The sequence below is a fragment of the Salmo salar genome, chromosome 09 (genome assembly GCF_965601325.2).
Source record: "Salmo salar chromosome 09, fSalSal1, whole genome shotgun sequence".
In the NCBI taxonomy this organism is placed as follows: Eukaryota; Metazoa; Chordata; class Actinopteri; order Salmoniformes; family Salmonidae; genus Salmo; species Salmo salar.
The window spans coordinates 142,250,758-142,267,179 of record NC_138299.1 but is presented as its reverse complement, the minus strand read 5'-3'; the positions used below and the strand labels follow the sequence as shown (position 1 = coordinate 142,267,179).

Sequence of the window (16,422 nt, the reverse complement as noted above, 5' to 3'; positions counted from 1 at the left end):
TGGGTACCCTGTTACTGTTATCATATCCTCTATGGGTACCCTGTTACTGTTATCATATCCTCTATGGGTACCCTGTTACTGTTATCATATCCTCTATGGGTACCCTGTTACTGTTATCATATTCTCTATGGGTACCCTGTTACTGTTATCATATCCTCTATGGGTACCCTGTTACTGTTATCATATCCTCTATGGGTACCCTGTTACTGTTATCATATCCTCTATGGGTACCCTGTTACTGTTATCATATTCTCTATGGGTACCCTGTTACTGTTATCATATCCTCTATGGGTACCCTGTTACTGTTATCATATCCTCTATGGGTACCCTGTTACTGTTATCATATCCTCTATGGGTACCCTGTTACTGTTATCATATCCTCTATGGGTACCCTGTTACTGTTATCATATTCTCTATGGGTACCCTGTTACTGTTATCATATCCTCTATGGGTTCCCTGTTACTGTTATCATATCCTCTATGGGTTCCCTGTTACTGTTATCATATCCTCTATGGGTACCCTGTTACTGTTATCATATCCTCTATGGGTACCCTGTTACTGTTATCATATCCTCTATGGGTACCCTGTTACTGTTATCATATCCTCTATGGGTTCCCTGTTACTGTTATCATATCCTCTATGGGTACCCTGTTACTGTTATCATATCCTCTATGGGTACCCTGTTACTGTTATCATATTCTCTATGGGTACCCTGTTACTGTCATCACCTCCTTGGCAATGTCTCCTTGAGACAGAATCAATGGTGGAGTGCAGCACTGCCTTCCAACAGGATAACAATGAAGCTGCAACAATTACAGACAGACAGACAGCCTGGAGCGAGAACCACACATATATCTGTTAAAAATAGCTGGGGATGAGGGGAAAAACACTGCCATGTGTTTGTTAAAGATCCCCTTGTGGGTCATTCTTGATATACAGACAGTACTCCAGGTCCCTGTTACATGTTCACAGCTTGAGTAAAAAACAGTACTGTTATTGATCTACGTCCCTCAGTGGGTATTCAGCCAAGCAATGCGTTCTGTTGAGCATGATACGCATTAGGAAGCCATACTGTATGTGTGTAGTGTGTCATGAATGTACCTAAATGGAGAGGCAGGGAGGAGGACAAAAAGGCCAGTTTTATGGCCTCTATTAGGTATATGGCCAGACCAATCCATCATCCTGAGACACTAAGGTTATGCTCTGGAATAACACAGGTCCTATAGACCTGTACTGTACTCTGGTAGGATAGGGTCTATGACCTGTCAGTGTTCATCTTCACACTTCTCTCTCTATATTATTTAGGTTTGGTTCCCCTCCCTCTAAAAGGCTTTATGATGAGCAAGAAAGTATTTTTCTGTTGTTACACTTTTATTTTGAGTCAGCGTGGATGCTGTTAGTCGCCGTTTGTGTCCAACTCTCATTCTCTCTCTCTCTTCTCCTCCCTCTCTTCTCCTCCCTCTCTCTCGTCCCACAGCCTTTGTGTTGAGCTGTACCTTTCCCCAGCGGCCGGCCTGTGGGGATGTGTCTGTGAGCAGCCTCCACTCTGGTGGAGAGGCCTACTTCTACTGTCTGACTGGGTACCAGCTGCAGGGAACCAACACACTGACCTGCCTCAACGCCAGCACCCCCTACTGGAGCGGCACGGAGCCGCAGTGCCATGGTGAGGGCTGGGGGTAGCTAGCTACACACGTCTCACATCCATTTACCACCACGGTACCAGTACACCTTGCTATGCACACAGACTTTCTCCACAGTTGTTGAACATATTAATAGACAAAACACTCTTCCCCTCTCAATCCTTATCACAGTCTTTCAAAATGAATTCACATTCCCTGTGATTTGTCCTGTAACTATTCCTACCAGAGCATCAACACAGTTCTTTCCTTTGCAACAAGTGAGGCGTATAAGTACATAAACACGTTGTCCTCGCTGGAGCAATTAATTCCACTAGAATGATCTCACACTTACTCAGCTTGGTGTTGCTCAAAAGTTAATTGGGGTTTATTAATCATTGATTTGGGCTTTAATGGTGTGAGCTGCAGTGTATGTTGTACTGGGATGGTGAATGTTAAACAGACAATCCTATTCAGTCAGACCTCTCCTAGGAAGTAAAGAACTAAACAAAACAAGCCACGAGAACCAGAGACTGCATCATATTTTCTTTTCCAGGAAGTTCACCTCTTGAATCTGCTTATATTCATCTTGCATAACAAGCACAGATTCAGACAGGGTTCAATCCCCAGTGGAGGACAGTTCAGAAGCAGACAGTTTAGATGTAGGATCTAATTTTTCTGCTCAGATGAGCACCAGTCATGAATAGTGAGTGAATGTTTTAGCCCTAGTCAGATAAGATAAATGTTTGGAACAGTAGGTCTCCCCATTGTTTTAACAGTGAATGGACAGCAGGGAGGCTCCCTCCGAGCGTTGGGCATCGTGAAGGCATAGTTTAGAAAATGTGTGGAGAGAGAGTATAAGGATTCTCTCTCCTTATACTGGGTGACCAAACAAACCATTTAAACTGCGTGTGTGTGTGTGTGTGTGTGTGTGTGTGTGTGTGTGTGTGTGTGTGTGTGTGTGTGTGTGTGTGTGTGTGTGTGTGTGTGTGTGTGTGTGTGTGTGTGTGTGTGTGTGTGTGTGTGTGTGTGTGTGTGTGTGTGTGTCAGACAGTGGTCCCACAGCATGGTGTTTGCAGGGTGTGATTACTGATGGCAGGCCAGAGTGCCACAGGGAAGGTTAGGGCTGAGGCTTTAATTAAGCTTCGTGTCTACCTAGCTGACCTTCACCTCGTCTGTTGTGATACACTGATATCAATACCAGACCCACTTCTCTCTTTTATTCCCTTTACACAAACTCAGAGCTTGCTCTTACTCACCACCTCCACTCATTGTGTTCTCATGGTTTATCTATAATCATTGTTTCCCAGGGTATTCTCTGTCGTTACACATTCTGTTTGACTGGGATTTAAGCAAATGTTTTTCCCAGACTAAAATACCTCTATCTCTACTTCGTCTCTCCTCCAATCCCATCCTCCTTCTCTCCTCTCCTCCCATCTATCCCATCTTCCTCCTTCTCTCCATCCTATCCTCCTTCTCTCCTCCTCTTCCCATTCTCCTTCTCTCCTCCTCCCATCCTCCTTCTCTCCTCTCCTCCCATCTTCCTTCTCTCCTCATCCTCCTTCTCTCCTCCTCCTCCCCCATCTTCCTTCACTCCTCTCCTCCCATCTTCTTTCTCTACTCCTCCCATCTTCCTTCTCTCCTCCTCCCATCTTCTTTCTCTCCTTCCTCCCATCTTCTTTCTCTCCTCCTCCCATCTTCTTTCTCTCCTTCCTCCCATCTTCTTTCTCTCCTCCTCCCATCTTCTTTCTCCCCTCCTTCCATCTTCTTTCTCTCCTCCTCCCATCTTCTTTCTCCCCTCCTTCCATCTTCTTTCTCTCCTCCTCCCATCTTCTTTCTCCCCTCCTTCCATCTTCTTTCTCTCCTCCTCCCATCTTCTTTCTCCCCTCCTTCCATTTTCTTTCTCTCCTTCCTCCCATCTTCTTTCTCCCCTCCTTCCATCTTCTTTCTCTCCTCCTCCCATCTTCTTTCTCCCCTCCTTCCATCTTCTTTCTCTCCTTCCTCCCATCTTCTTTCTCTCTACCTCCCATTTTCTTTCTCTCCTCCTCCCATCTTCCTTCTCTCCTCCTCCCATCTTCTTTCTCTCCACCTCCAATTTTCTTTCACTCCTCCTCCCATCTTCTTTCTCTCCACCTCCCATCTTCTTTCTCTCCACCTCCCATCTCCTTTCTCTCCTCCTCCCATCTTCTTTCTCTCCTCCTCCCATCTTCTTTCTCTCCACCTCTCCTCCCATCTATCCCATATTCCTTCTCTCCTGCCATTCCTACTTCATTCTCCATGGGCATCCCAGCTGCTTGTGGTGGCATTGTCCGGAATGCCACGGTTGGACGCATTGTGTCACCCGGTTTCCCTAGCAACTACAGCAACAACCTGACATGCCATTGGCTGCTGGAGGCCCCAGAGGGACAGCGAGTGCACGTCCACTTTGAGAAGGTGGCCCTGGCAGAGGACGATGACAGGTGTGGTGTCAGTCAGGGGGTTTACTTTACTTCAGTCAGACCTGGGTTCAAATAGTGTTCATTTTCTTCCAAATATTTTGACCTTCGATTAAGCGTGTCTTGGGTGCCAGATGAGTGGGGTTTGCACTTAGAGGACTATTCCATTGGTTGTATTGCACCAGGCTAACTCAATAAAGTACATAGTTTTAAAAGAAAGAAAATACTGTCTGAACCCAAGTCTGCTATAGTGTTCTGACCTTAGTGCTCTACTCCAGTACACTATCCAGTTCTAAGTGTTCACTTGAGTTTAATAATCATTCAACAAGCAGCCAACAGAGTCTTACTGCTGTCTCTGTGACAGTTGGACATGATTCTCACTGCAGGCTCATGGTTCTGTTGTCACACATGTCATATTACCAGTCCATTCCTCTGCTACACTTCAGGGCATCGCCTCATCATCTGAGATAGAGATTCAGTGGAACATCTGTGTCTCTGTGTCAGAATGGAAATCCAATTTTGAGAAAATGGTGAGAGAGGGAAGGAGAGAGAGAGAAATACTGAAATAATCGGATACATTTCACTTCAATCACCTTCCTACTTTGTTTTTTGACTGTCTATTCATGTTCCTTATTGGAGTCTTAATGCTCTATGATGGCATCTATAAGCTGTTGTGAATGTTTGTAAGGCAATATAACACTTCACAAGAAGGTGCTTCAAGTGAATTAATTGAATTGACAAGGACACGCTTATTTGAGTTAAGATAAGGTTGTTTTTATGAGCGGTAGCAGCTGTGTCTGGAGACAATAACAAATATACTTTTAATCAGGTCAGTAGGCTAACTGCTCAACTGTACTGAATGATGCCATTTGTGCAGAACAGTCCAGCCCAATGCTTTAATACTGTATAATTTTCCTTCCTGTTGCATCATCTCATTAGGGACTTCTGTCCAGGTGGCTGAGTTAACTCTGAAAATGTGCCCACAATGCATATTACGAGGTCTTAGAAATCCAACCAGGTACTGATTGGTTTCTAATTTCTTTCAGGCTTCTGATCAAAAATGGGAAGAACATTGACTCTCCTCCGATGTATGACTCATATGAGGTAGAGTACCTGCCCAACGAGGGCCTGGTGAGCACCTCCAGATCCCTCTTCATAGAGCTCACCACTGACGGAACAGGCACTTCCACCGGCATCGCCATCAGATACCAAGGTAGACACATCCCCATGGGAGCTAACGCAACTCTTCAGGTCTCGGTTACACCTGACCCCCCTTTGACCTTCTCCATCTCACAGAGACCCATCCAGGTCATGGCGCCAATGTTACTGACTGGGTTAGAACCAACCACTTTAAACTGCGTGCGTGCATGCCCACGCACTTCCTCCATGACTGCCACGCAGAAGAAACGCCATGCTGCGCAAAGACGCAAGAGATTGAACTTCATTGAGTTTGCAATATATAGATCACAGTTTTTTCTGTGATCGAATGAACATTATATCAGCCCCAAAAGAAATCTAACTTTACAAGATTGAGTCTGTGGTTTTGTTATAGACAGAGTTAGAGCGTAACGGAGTAGAATGCTATTGGCGGGGGTAGCCCACGAGGGGTCTTTCAGTCAACCACGTGTGAAAACGCTTTTCAGATCAGTTTAAGATCAGAGTCGCATGTGTGCACATTTGTAGATATTCTTTGCTAATTATTGAGTTATTAGCCCAGTTATAGATAAGTATAGGTCAGCAATGGGGAGTTACTGATTAAGAGATTCCTGCAAGAGCACAAAACGTGTCGGCTACATTTCAAGCTGTTTTTGAAAAGCCAGTCAGGTAAAACGCTTATGTCTTAATTCATTGAAGGGGCAGTGTTGTATTTTGAGACATGCAAATACATTTTGAGATATGCAAATAAACCAATAGGCAGAGGGGTAGCCTACATTGTCTAATTCTCTGTATGGTAATAATTGTATATTTTATTTTGTAAAGTGGTTTCTTGCATCATACAATACAATGCAATTTACAGTCACCTATTTGGCCCATTGTGTTACAGACCAAGTCATATCATTAATTAATGTCAAGCCCTTCATAATGTAAAACCGTTTTTAAAAGTCTCATGCAATGTAGGCCTGCATTGAACACCACATATAGGATATATCATAGAAATCAAAAGCTATTTCCATGTGAAAATGTTATGGGATTTGCTCCATTGGTTTTGTTGGTATTCCTACATTATGCTCAAATAGCCACAATAGCCCAGTGCCCCCCAAAATGAGAAGGAACAGTGGTTAGAACGTAGGTTCCCTGTGTGCCACAAGACCAGGCATGGGGATCTAACACAAGTCTTCACGTCTCTGGAAAGCGTACTCAAGGACACTCAAACTTCCCTCACACACTCCAGCAGTGTAAAATGGGTGGAGCTAAAACCTGTTGTTTATGAAACGCATCATGCCCTGCAGACTAGTATAAACAAAAGACTGCCTCAGGCCCTCTCCTCATCTTTCCCTCCTCTAAATAATTGGAATGGAAAAAAGTCAAACATAAGAATCAATTAAAGTCCTCTGCTCTAATTAGTTTAGCTACAAACTCTCAAATGTTTTATTTTTCTCCACGCTCATGCCCAGTCATCCTCTCTACGTGTGGCAACTCATTCTTATAGGTGCCTTTTCCAAGGGCTGTTCAGAGCTTGGAGTCAGAGCCACATCACAGGTCCTGGAGTCATTATCCAATCAGATCAATTTAATCTGATTAGGGCTTCAATTTACTGTAGAAAATGGGATTACGCTGTGAGAGAGCAGCACTGCTTATTCTAATGGACCTTGTGTGGGTTGTCTTTAACAGCATTACCCCTCATCAATCTGACACAGGGTGTAACTGATTTAATAGTGTTCCTCTCACCCTGATTTGAACCATTACATGTCAGTCAGTGGGTTGACGCAACAGACCTCCAATAAAATTAACCTCTGGGTCTGCTCCGTCCCTGATAGGAGGCAAGCTAACGGGCAAAGTCAATGGCCCACTGCATGGCAGACATGGGGCTCAGTGACACAGTCTGGCCTTTCTTCTGTGATTGATCCACATATCCTCTCCTTCATAGCGTTTGCAGTGGGCCACTGCTATGAGCCGTACGTCAAGTACGGTAACTTCACCAGTAATGACAGCACGTGGGCAGTGGGGACAGTGGTAGAGTTCACCTGTGACCCTGGCTACACCCTGGAGCAGGGCTCTGTCATCATTGAGTGCATGGACCACAACAACCCCCAGTGGAACGAGACTGAGCCCGCCTGCAGAGGTATGCTGTGTGTTTTTGTTCTGTGTAGGAAATGAGCCGTATGATATTGTTGCACAGAGTATTTTTGCTTAGTGTGTGTGTGTGTGTGTGTGTGTGTGTGTGTGTGTGTGTGTGTGTGTGTGTGTGTGTGTGTTACAGCTGTTTGCAGTGGAGAGATGACTGACTCTGCTGGAGTGGTCCTGTCTCCTAACTGGCCAGAGGCCTACGATAGTGGCCAGGACTGCATCTGGGGGATTCACGTGGAGGAAGACAGGAGGATCATGCTAGACATCCAAGTGTACGTATCTTAACTAGCTCTTACGTTCTACACTAGATTCTCCTGAATATAAGATATAACATGTTATACAGATGCAGAAGAAGGATGTTAGCTATGGGAACCCTTTTAGCAACATCCTGGCGTCACATTCCCCTCCCCATAGCAGTTCAAGTGGAGGACGCCCCACCACAGAGTAGCTGTAACCTTTCTAAGAATCTTTACCCGCGCATGAGCTCTGCAGCACATCTCTGCACTCAGATCATTAGGAGAAGCTTTACAGCTGATGTACAAACACAGGCCTGACTTCAAACAGAAACTGCCAGTGCAAAGAACTACCCCACTGTGACTGGTTAAACAAATGAAAGAGAAAAGGGCTGAAGATAAAATAATATCTTGCTCTTGGATGGGACACATAAGTACCAGCAGACAAAGGTTAATTACCAACTGGAGCGGAAACTAATTATTTAACGGGGGTTCGGACAGAGGTGGTGTGTGTTCTGCTGAATCAGATAGGTTGAGCAGAGCAGGGGAGAGGAGTGAGTGTTTTCCGTGATAGTGATGTCAGGTGAAGGCTGGGAACAGAAGACCCTGCTGTGTCAGACCCTGATAGATTAACCATGCGTACAATCATTTGGCTTCCTTAATTAAGAACTGGCTCATTTGCATATGTTGTCTCTCTTGCTCTTCTCTCTCTCTTCGGAACGCCTCAGCTGTGGTTGTACATTCTGAGGCATTGTAATAAATGGCATCCCCCATGTTTGGTACAAGAAGCTGTCAACATAATTAATTTCCTATTCATATAGAGGTGAAGCGATTTGGGCAGATATGACTTTCAGGGACAACGATGAAGCGCGTTCAGCTCAACCTCGGAGCATTGATGAGAATTCAGCTTGCGTGTGCATGTGAGTGAGACAGAGAGAGAGCTATCTAAGGATAATGTACAGGATTTCCTCGCCATTTCCTTCAGTTTTGATGTGAACATCAATATCAGCATATGCTGAATAGGGGGAAATATGAGAACCTAACATCTGAAATCTCAGTTTAAAGGCATCACTCAAACCACTGTTATCCTTCATTACATCCTCAGGGAAAGCATTCAGTCTCTGATCATAGTGATGAAACCAGTGCTGCACAAGGAGTGATTATGCTTTGAGTCCAGTCACTGATAATCTGAACACACAGACTCTCGTGCCATGAACCCGCATGGTCCATGTCTGATGCCTCCCTCCTGGCCCACTAGTCATGCCAGCGTTCTGGAACACAATTGCACGGTGTGCCTTCCTGAAGCTCATTACCAGGGTTTAGGAACACTTTACCACGGTAATGAGAACACTCTCATTCCTCTATGATCATTCATCACCGCCCAGCGTCCTGTTCACCGCTCCCACAATCACACAGGACCAGGGGCCCTAATGACGGCTGGGACACTCATTCAGGGGCCCTTCTAATGACGACTGGTTCATCCCAACCAACCAGGAGGGCTAGCTAGGTGCCCGTTAAGGGCTCAGGTGCAGGAGGAGGGGCTGTGAAGGACATGCAGGTGTGGAGGATAGTACACCTGGGGTGTAGTTCAGCAGCCTAAGTTCAGATGCTCCAAATGTTGACGGAGTGCTCCAACGCCTAAATAGTGTTTAGGAGTGTATGGGAATGGGATTTAGCTGTGTCTCTGCCTTGATGATTATCAGAAATACACATTCTGAATATACACCTGCACACAAACACCCATGCATGTGACTTTTGGCAGTTCTAGTTCATGTAAATAATTTGTACACATGCATGCATACATTCACGTACATACCAATATACACACACTGTATACACCACCCCAGTAGTCCTATGGTGTTAATAAGGGAGGAAATAGTTTGCAAGTCAAATATGATGTGAAAGACAGACAGTGATTTTGGTAGTTTCCATATTGGCTGCCATTATAGTGTATTTTGCCTTTGGTGAGAATTTAGTGAGAAGAGCGACAGGATATTTCATGCATTGATGCATCAAATATTAGTTATAGCACTTATACCTTGATTAGGTTTGTCTCCCCAGGGCTGGAAGTTGTCAGGAGAACTCATTGACTTATTTCATCACTAGTATTGCTGATAACTGTGTTGACTCTGAGCCTGCTTGTCTGAATATGGGAGTTGAGGCGGAGTGAAGGGCAGTGGATCTGGATCCCCGTCCAGCCAAGATCTCACAAGCCAGAGAGGAGTGGATTAGAAATGGGATATTCCATCAGAACATTCATTCAGGTTAGTCTGTGGGAATTAAGAGGTGCAGGGGTGAGATGAAAGGAGAGGATTCTAATGATCATTGAGCAGCCATCATGACTCACAAATGACTGCGTTTAATCGAAGTGTGATTTGTATTGAGGGGTATTCATTTTGCTCAAACTAGCTAGAAACGGGCAGGTGGTACTTATATTTTACTTGTGCTGGACATGAATGTCAAGTTCTCTCAGAGGTGGAGAATAGAAAATGCCGTTGCAGATGAGGAGTTGTCTGAGATAATGCATTGTGAAGGAACATGGTGGCAGGCAGCTGGGCCTGTGGGCCGAGTCAATCTGAGCCTGTGTTTAAATTACACTAAATCAAATCACTGCCACACAATAGAAAGCATGATTAATTTTCTCTGCAGATACGGCAGCACAGCTATGCAAAGGCTTGTTTAACTTCATCACAACAAATTTAATGCAAGCTGATACAATTTCTCAATCTGTTCCGCACTGTTGAGGTGAGATGCATTTTCAGGTGTCAATTAATTACTGCAGGTTTAGCTTTTTCTGGAGCTGTAATACAGATGCATCAGCAGAAAATACCCACTGGGCACACACTGGTTGAATCAATGTTGTTTCTACATCATTTCAATTAAATTAAGTTGAACCAAAGTGGAATAGACGTTGAATTCACGTCTGTGCCCAGTGGGTAGGCTAAGCTGTACTGACATTTAAATAGTCTGATACACCTGATCTTTGCCAAGTCGTATGTGCATCATATCTTTAATGTCTTGATTCTGAACTCCGTTTACGGAGTGCAAACAAGTTGATGAGAATGAGACATTTTTACACTCTCTCTGTTATTCATGTCATACAATACACTACTGTCACACCCTGACCATAGAGAGCCCTTGGTTCTCTATGGTGTAGCAGGTCAGGGCGTGACTAGGGGGTGTTCTAGTCAATTATATTTCTATGTTTGGGTTTGAGTATGGTTCCCAATTAGAGGCAGCTGACTATCGTTGTCTCTAATTGGGGATCATACTTAAGGAGTCCCTGTTCCCACCTGCATTGTGGGATATTGTTTTTGTGTTAATGTGTTGAGCACTACGACTTCACGTTCATTGCATGTTTGTTGTTTTCTTAGTTTCACTGTATATTAAAGATGTGGAACTCAACTCACGCTGTGCCTTGGTCCGTCCTTTCCGACGAGCGTGACAACTACTGATACACGACTGTGTTACAGAACCAAATCTCTTTATCGTTCAGATTTTTCAGGATTTCTTTCTGTTAGGCTCCAAAGTGATTAATAGTTCAGTTGCTTGCGTTGTAATGAGTTTTATCAGGAGCCACTTGTGATTAATTTGAGACAGGAAAGAGTAACAGGTCACTTCCCTGTTCTGGCGGAGTGTAATTTCCTCCCTACTTTACATCCTGTCCTGGTGCTTAAGCAGAGGGCTCTGTCTCAGGTAACACATTTAAAACAAGGGATTTAAAAAAAAAAATGATGTGATAAATTACCACATGGTTTTGTCACTTTCTTTTCAGTAGAGCTATGGTGCTCCAAAGTAAATGGAACATTTAAACGGAACGTCTCAAAGCAAGAAACGTATTTTAGTGAGGATGCTTTCAAGTTTTTAAAACAGATACAGAAAACAATGACAAAGAAACTATATGTCAAATGAGCTAGTAATGTGAGAGTGTGCATGAAAACCAATTTATTGTGCACGGCAAAATATATTTTCCTTCTGTCTTTGTGCTCCAGCCTCAACATAGGGAAGAACGATCTGCTGACGTTCTATGATGGAGATGACCTGACTGCTACGGTGCTGGGCCAGTATGGCGGCTCACGGCCACACTTCAAACTCTACACCTCCATGGCCGACGTCACCATCCAGTTCCAGTCTGACCCGGCCACCAACATCTATGGCTACGGCAACGGCTTTGTGGTGCACTTCTTCGGTAAGGCCCCGGAGTGAGTTAGGAGAGAGTGTGAACAGAATTAAAGAGTTAAAGAGACAGAAGGGCAGTGAAGAGGGGAGACGAATAAGGAGGAGGAGAGTTCTAGAGGGTTCAGGAGGAGGAGACTCTCTTAAACATAAAAAGGAAGGGGCCCCTTCCATCAGCACGGTCGTCACGACACCGGAGCGGAGCCAACCCATAAAGCAGACATCTGATAAGACGTAATGAATTCCATGTAGAGAGAGGGAGAAAGAGGAGGCAGCAGAATACTGATGACTGGGAGAGAGGAGCGAAAGAGAGAAGTGAGAGAGGGACAAAGGGAAGGCAGAGAAAGAGAGAAAAGTCAGAGAGAGAGAGATTTATAGTCTGTTCATGCCTCTGACAGAGATGGAAAGCAAGGCCCAGCCAAGTGGTGCAGCTGTCTGGTATTGTGCCCGTCAGAGACCCAAACACAATTACTGCGTGTGTTTGTCCACATTAGCCTCGTCTGCAGGGTGCCCTGCCCTCTCTGGCTTCTGCTGTGGCTAGAACGGGCACCGCCAGGCTGCCTGGCAGACAGACCTCCCATTGCATGGCACTTGTCACACTAGATTGAAATTCCTACAAAATGGATGTCCTCTATTGTGTTTGTCCTGAGGTTCATTCATTTGAATGCAAAACCACACCACTCAAGCTCTGTGCACTCTGTGAAGTCAGTGCCTTTTTCTCTGGCTTCCTTTCTCTCTCCCTCGTTCATGGATACAGAGGTGCCTCGTAACGACACGTGTCCAGAGCTCCCAGAGATCACCAACGGCTGGAAGAGCACCTCCCACCCTGAGCTGGTCCATGGCACGGTGGTCACCTACCAGTGCTACCCAGGTTTCCAGCTGGTGGGTACAGAGCTGCTCATGTGCCAGTGGGACCTGACCTGGAGTGGAGACCTGCCCAGCTGTGAGAGAGGTAACTACCACACACACACTGGCACACAGAAGGTGCATTTTAGGTGTGAGAAGCAGTTTCAGTTAAGGACAGGCTAGACCAGAGACTGATGGGTAAAAGCTTTTCTGACAACACAACCCTTTTTTCTGTATAGACCAATGCATCAGTGAGTTGAGTAGGCTCTGTGTTCCAGCTCCTCCACACATTACTCCTGTTCTATCCAGATGACCTGGATGCTGCGGAGTAGAGACAGGATAGTGTGACAGAGTCCTTGGTCCTGGTCATGTCCCACACAGTGATAAGCACGGCATCACTGACCTGTAACAAGACACAGGGGTTTGGAGACTCATTTGGACGTCTGTCACGTGAACATTGTTACCATGCTGACCCTTGTCCTACTAGGCCCAGGATTGGGTTCATGGTTTGATGTTGTGTGGGACTGAGACACAGAGATGATCTCTTTATTTTCCAGCTCGGTGGGTTTGTGTCTGCAGGCTTTAATTAGAAAAAGGTCCAGGCACCACTCTGGCCCCATCGGATAACCACAAATAAGCATTGACAACTGCTAATGATTTAAAAAAAAATAACTAATTGTATTCCCTGCACATGAGTAAAGCTCTGTGTGTGTGTGTGTGTGTGTGTGTGTGTGTGTGTGTGTGTGTGTGTGTGTGTGTGTGTGTGTGTGTGTGTGTGTGTGTGTGTGTGTGTGTGTGTGTGTGTGTGTGTGTGTCAGTGCTGTCGTGTAACGACCCAGGTACTGTGGAACACAGTCGCAGGGTGATGTCCAGCCCGCGTTTCACTGTAGGCTCCACCATCCAATACATCTGTAACAAGGGCTACACCCTCTCTGGAAACAGCCTGCTCTCCTGCTACAGCCACGGCTCCTCCGGACCTAAATGGAGCGAGAAGCTACCCAAATGTGGCTGTACGTACCCCCTAACTTCAGCCTGCTAAAACATCTCCATCATACACACTTCCCAGCAAGCACATGGTTCCTTGGACATTGTGGGTATATACGTTTTTGGTTTCCCATTGGTTCTGGGAACAAAGCTGGTAAAACATCATTTTTTGAAACGTTCTGAGAACAGAAGTGGAAATTTCACCTGTTCTGGGAACATACATTTTTAGGTTGCAGGGAGGTTCTGAGAACGTTTTGTTATGTTTCCCTGAATGTTTTCCTTGGAGGTTTTATTTCTGTTCTGAGAACAGAAATTATAGGTTATTTGAAGGTAATTAAATAACATTATGAGAATCTGTTTCAATAAGACTTTTAATAACACAACTAGCTTAGTTTGGGTTAACCGTTTAACTCCAAGCAGAGATAGGACGCATGTAAATGAATTTGTTTAGGGAGTGATTGTTATTTATAATAAGGGTTACATGGAGAAAATCTGACTTCTCTGAATTTAAAATGGATGACCCTCCCTTCAGCTAAATATATTTTACCTAAACCCTCACTGAACTCTTGAAAAAAAAAAAAGAAACAAGTGACCCTCTTCTATGACCAAAATAATAATTAAAACAAAGTGGATAGCAGAGGACATGTCTACTGTTTACCCTCGCTTCCTGGACAGAGCAAAGCCTTAGATATGCAGTTTTAGAAACTGTTCTTCATCCTGTAAACAGTAGATGGCAATGCAGAAATGTTGATAGCGCACAAGGATGCGGGCTAGAAGGTCGTGGGTTTGCAGACCACCATGGACAGAGTAGGGGTAGAAAGATAGATTCATGCAATGCTATCATCGTATTTGCAGGTCTGATTAAAAAAAATCCTTTTATAAACATTTCATGCAATCCTACGTAATTTTACCCATTAGCGGAATATTATTTTAATACCACACAAATTACCAAAATGATAGGCTAAGAATGGACAGAGAGATAGGGCTATGTGTTCATCTTATCATATTTCTCCAATGCCAAATCTTGTTTGCAAATAATTAAATCGGTGACTTCATTAGGAGTCTGAGCATGGTAGGCTACTTTCATAATTTAGGCCCACCATTCCACCCCAGAAAGAGTAGACCTACTGACGCAGAAAAATGCTGGCTACTTTTCTTCCATTGCTTTACCCAACGAGAGAAGGTCACAAGTGTTTCCTTAAAAGCTGTCTGGGTTTAAACATATTCTATTGTACAGGAAGTGAATAGCTTAATCAATTGATAGTGACAGAATTAGATTACTTCCCAAGTAAAGTATAGTCTTTCCCGGGTATTTTGCAGCTTGTTTCTAGCATAAAGCATTGCTGACCAAAGCGCTGTTATAGAGACTTTATATAATCAGATCTGTTTTATTTTCTTCAAAATCTTCAACTAACAAGGGGTAGGCTTGTGCTTTTTGCAATTTTGTTTAATAAAACTAGGCCTATGGCATACCCTCTGTCTTGGGTTTTAATTTAACAGCCCTTCACTGACACGGAGGTAGGCTATTTAAAGAGTGCATGGTTGGTGGAGGAATTGACCGACACACAATAGCCTAATTGTCTGTCAAAGAAATAGGCTTCAACACAAAGCCCTCTTGTTGTTAGTGAAGTCTAATTAAAATGAAGACGGTTTAAATAAATTATGTCTACTCGAATTTGCCTACTTACAGCACCATGAGCTTTCCATTTGTGATTGATTGTGCCGCGGGTGCTGCTTCATCACCACAATGCACGTTACGTGAATCTGGATTATTGTGAGGTCAATAACTCATAAATACATCATGGGCAAGAAACATTGTTTTTATTCAAATAAATTATAGTAGTAGCAAGCTATCAAATTTGACCTCCGGCCATCGCGCTCTGCTTCTCAAACTGAACAGAACATAGGCTATAGGCTAGTCTGTACGCAAGATAGTGCATTTTTGGACTAGGCCTAATCAGAAGAAGCCTTCTTCTCTCCTGAACTGTCACCATAGCCCTACACAACACAAAACGTTGTTTGATCAACAAGAGCAGAGCAGGCCTGGGCTCAGGGGTGGAACATCCATTGTAGTGTGTAATGGCAGCCTGGTTTTATTTACACCATCCCAGCAGCTACCTTAGAAATATAACTTTGCTCTGTGCTTCTCCAAACATGCACTTCATAGCCTATAGCCTATGGATCATTTGATTGAGACCACACTAAATAGCCTATAGGCACAATTTATATTGCGCGCCCAGCGGAGAATCAGATGAGGGGCGGCATCGGGCACAAATCGATTTTTTTTGTAATATATCTATTTTTTTATTTCACCTTTATTTAAACCAGGTAGGACAGTTGAGAATAAGTTCTCATTTACAACTGCGACCTGGCCAAGATAAAGCAAAGTAGTGTGACACAAGCAACAAGACAGAGTTACACATGGAATAAACAAACGTACAGTCAATAACACTATATATACAGTGGCGGTTCTAGACCATTTCAACTGGGGGGGCCAAGCTGGGGCCAGTTGTACATTAGACATTCTAGACCATTTCAACTGGGGGGGCCAAGCTGGGGCCAGTTACATTAGACATTATTGTTGTCATATCGTTTTCTTCACTGCATTGCAGGCAAAAGACCATGTTCATAATCATCATCGTTGCCACTGTCTAATAACGGATGTAAAAAAAAGAATGATAGCAAAAATTTGTTATGTAAAAATTATTTCATACTCCACATTTAGGGGGGCCACAAGGGGGTCCAAAATTGTTGTCACAGGGGCACTTTTTGTAACTGATAGAAAGCTGTTCATTTTAGACTATTCAAACAGACTCTATTTCAAAAGAAATAAGCACCTCATTA

The 16,422-nt window shown here is 44.1% G+C and overlaps 1 protein-coding gene across 1 annotated transcript in view; it reads left to right on the top strand.

Moving 5' to 3' along the window:
* The window catches only part of LOC106613099 (seizure protein 6 homolog), a 120,430-nt gene that overhangs the window by 98,257 nt on the left and 5,751 nt on the right, over positions 1-16,422 (top strand). The window contains exons 5-12 of the mRNA XM_082956382.1: positions 1,478-1,663; positions 3,907-4,075; positions 5,098-5,264; positions 7,140-7,334; positions 7,473-7,611; positions 11,565-11,761; positions 12,506-12,700; positions 13,413-13,604. Of these exons, the coding sequence (XP_082812508.1) occupies positions 1,478-1,663; positions 3,907-4,075; positions 5,098-5,264; positions 7,140-7,334; positions 7,473-7,611; positions 11,565-11,761; positions 12,506-12,700; positions 13,413-13,604 (1,440 nt within the window). The remainder of the gene's footprint in view (positions 1-1,477; positions 1,664-3,906; positions 4,076-5,097; positions 5,265-7,139; positions 7,335-7,472; positions 7,612-11,564; positions 11,762-12,505; positions 12,701-13,412; positions 13,605-16,422) is intronic.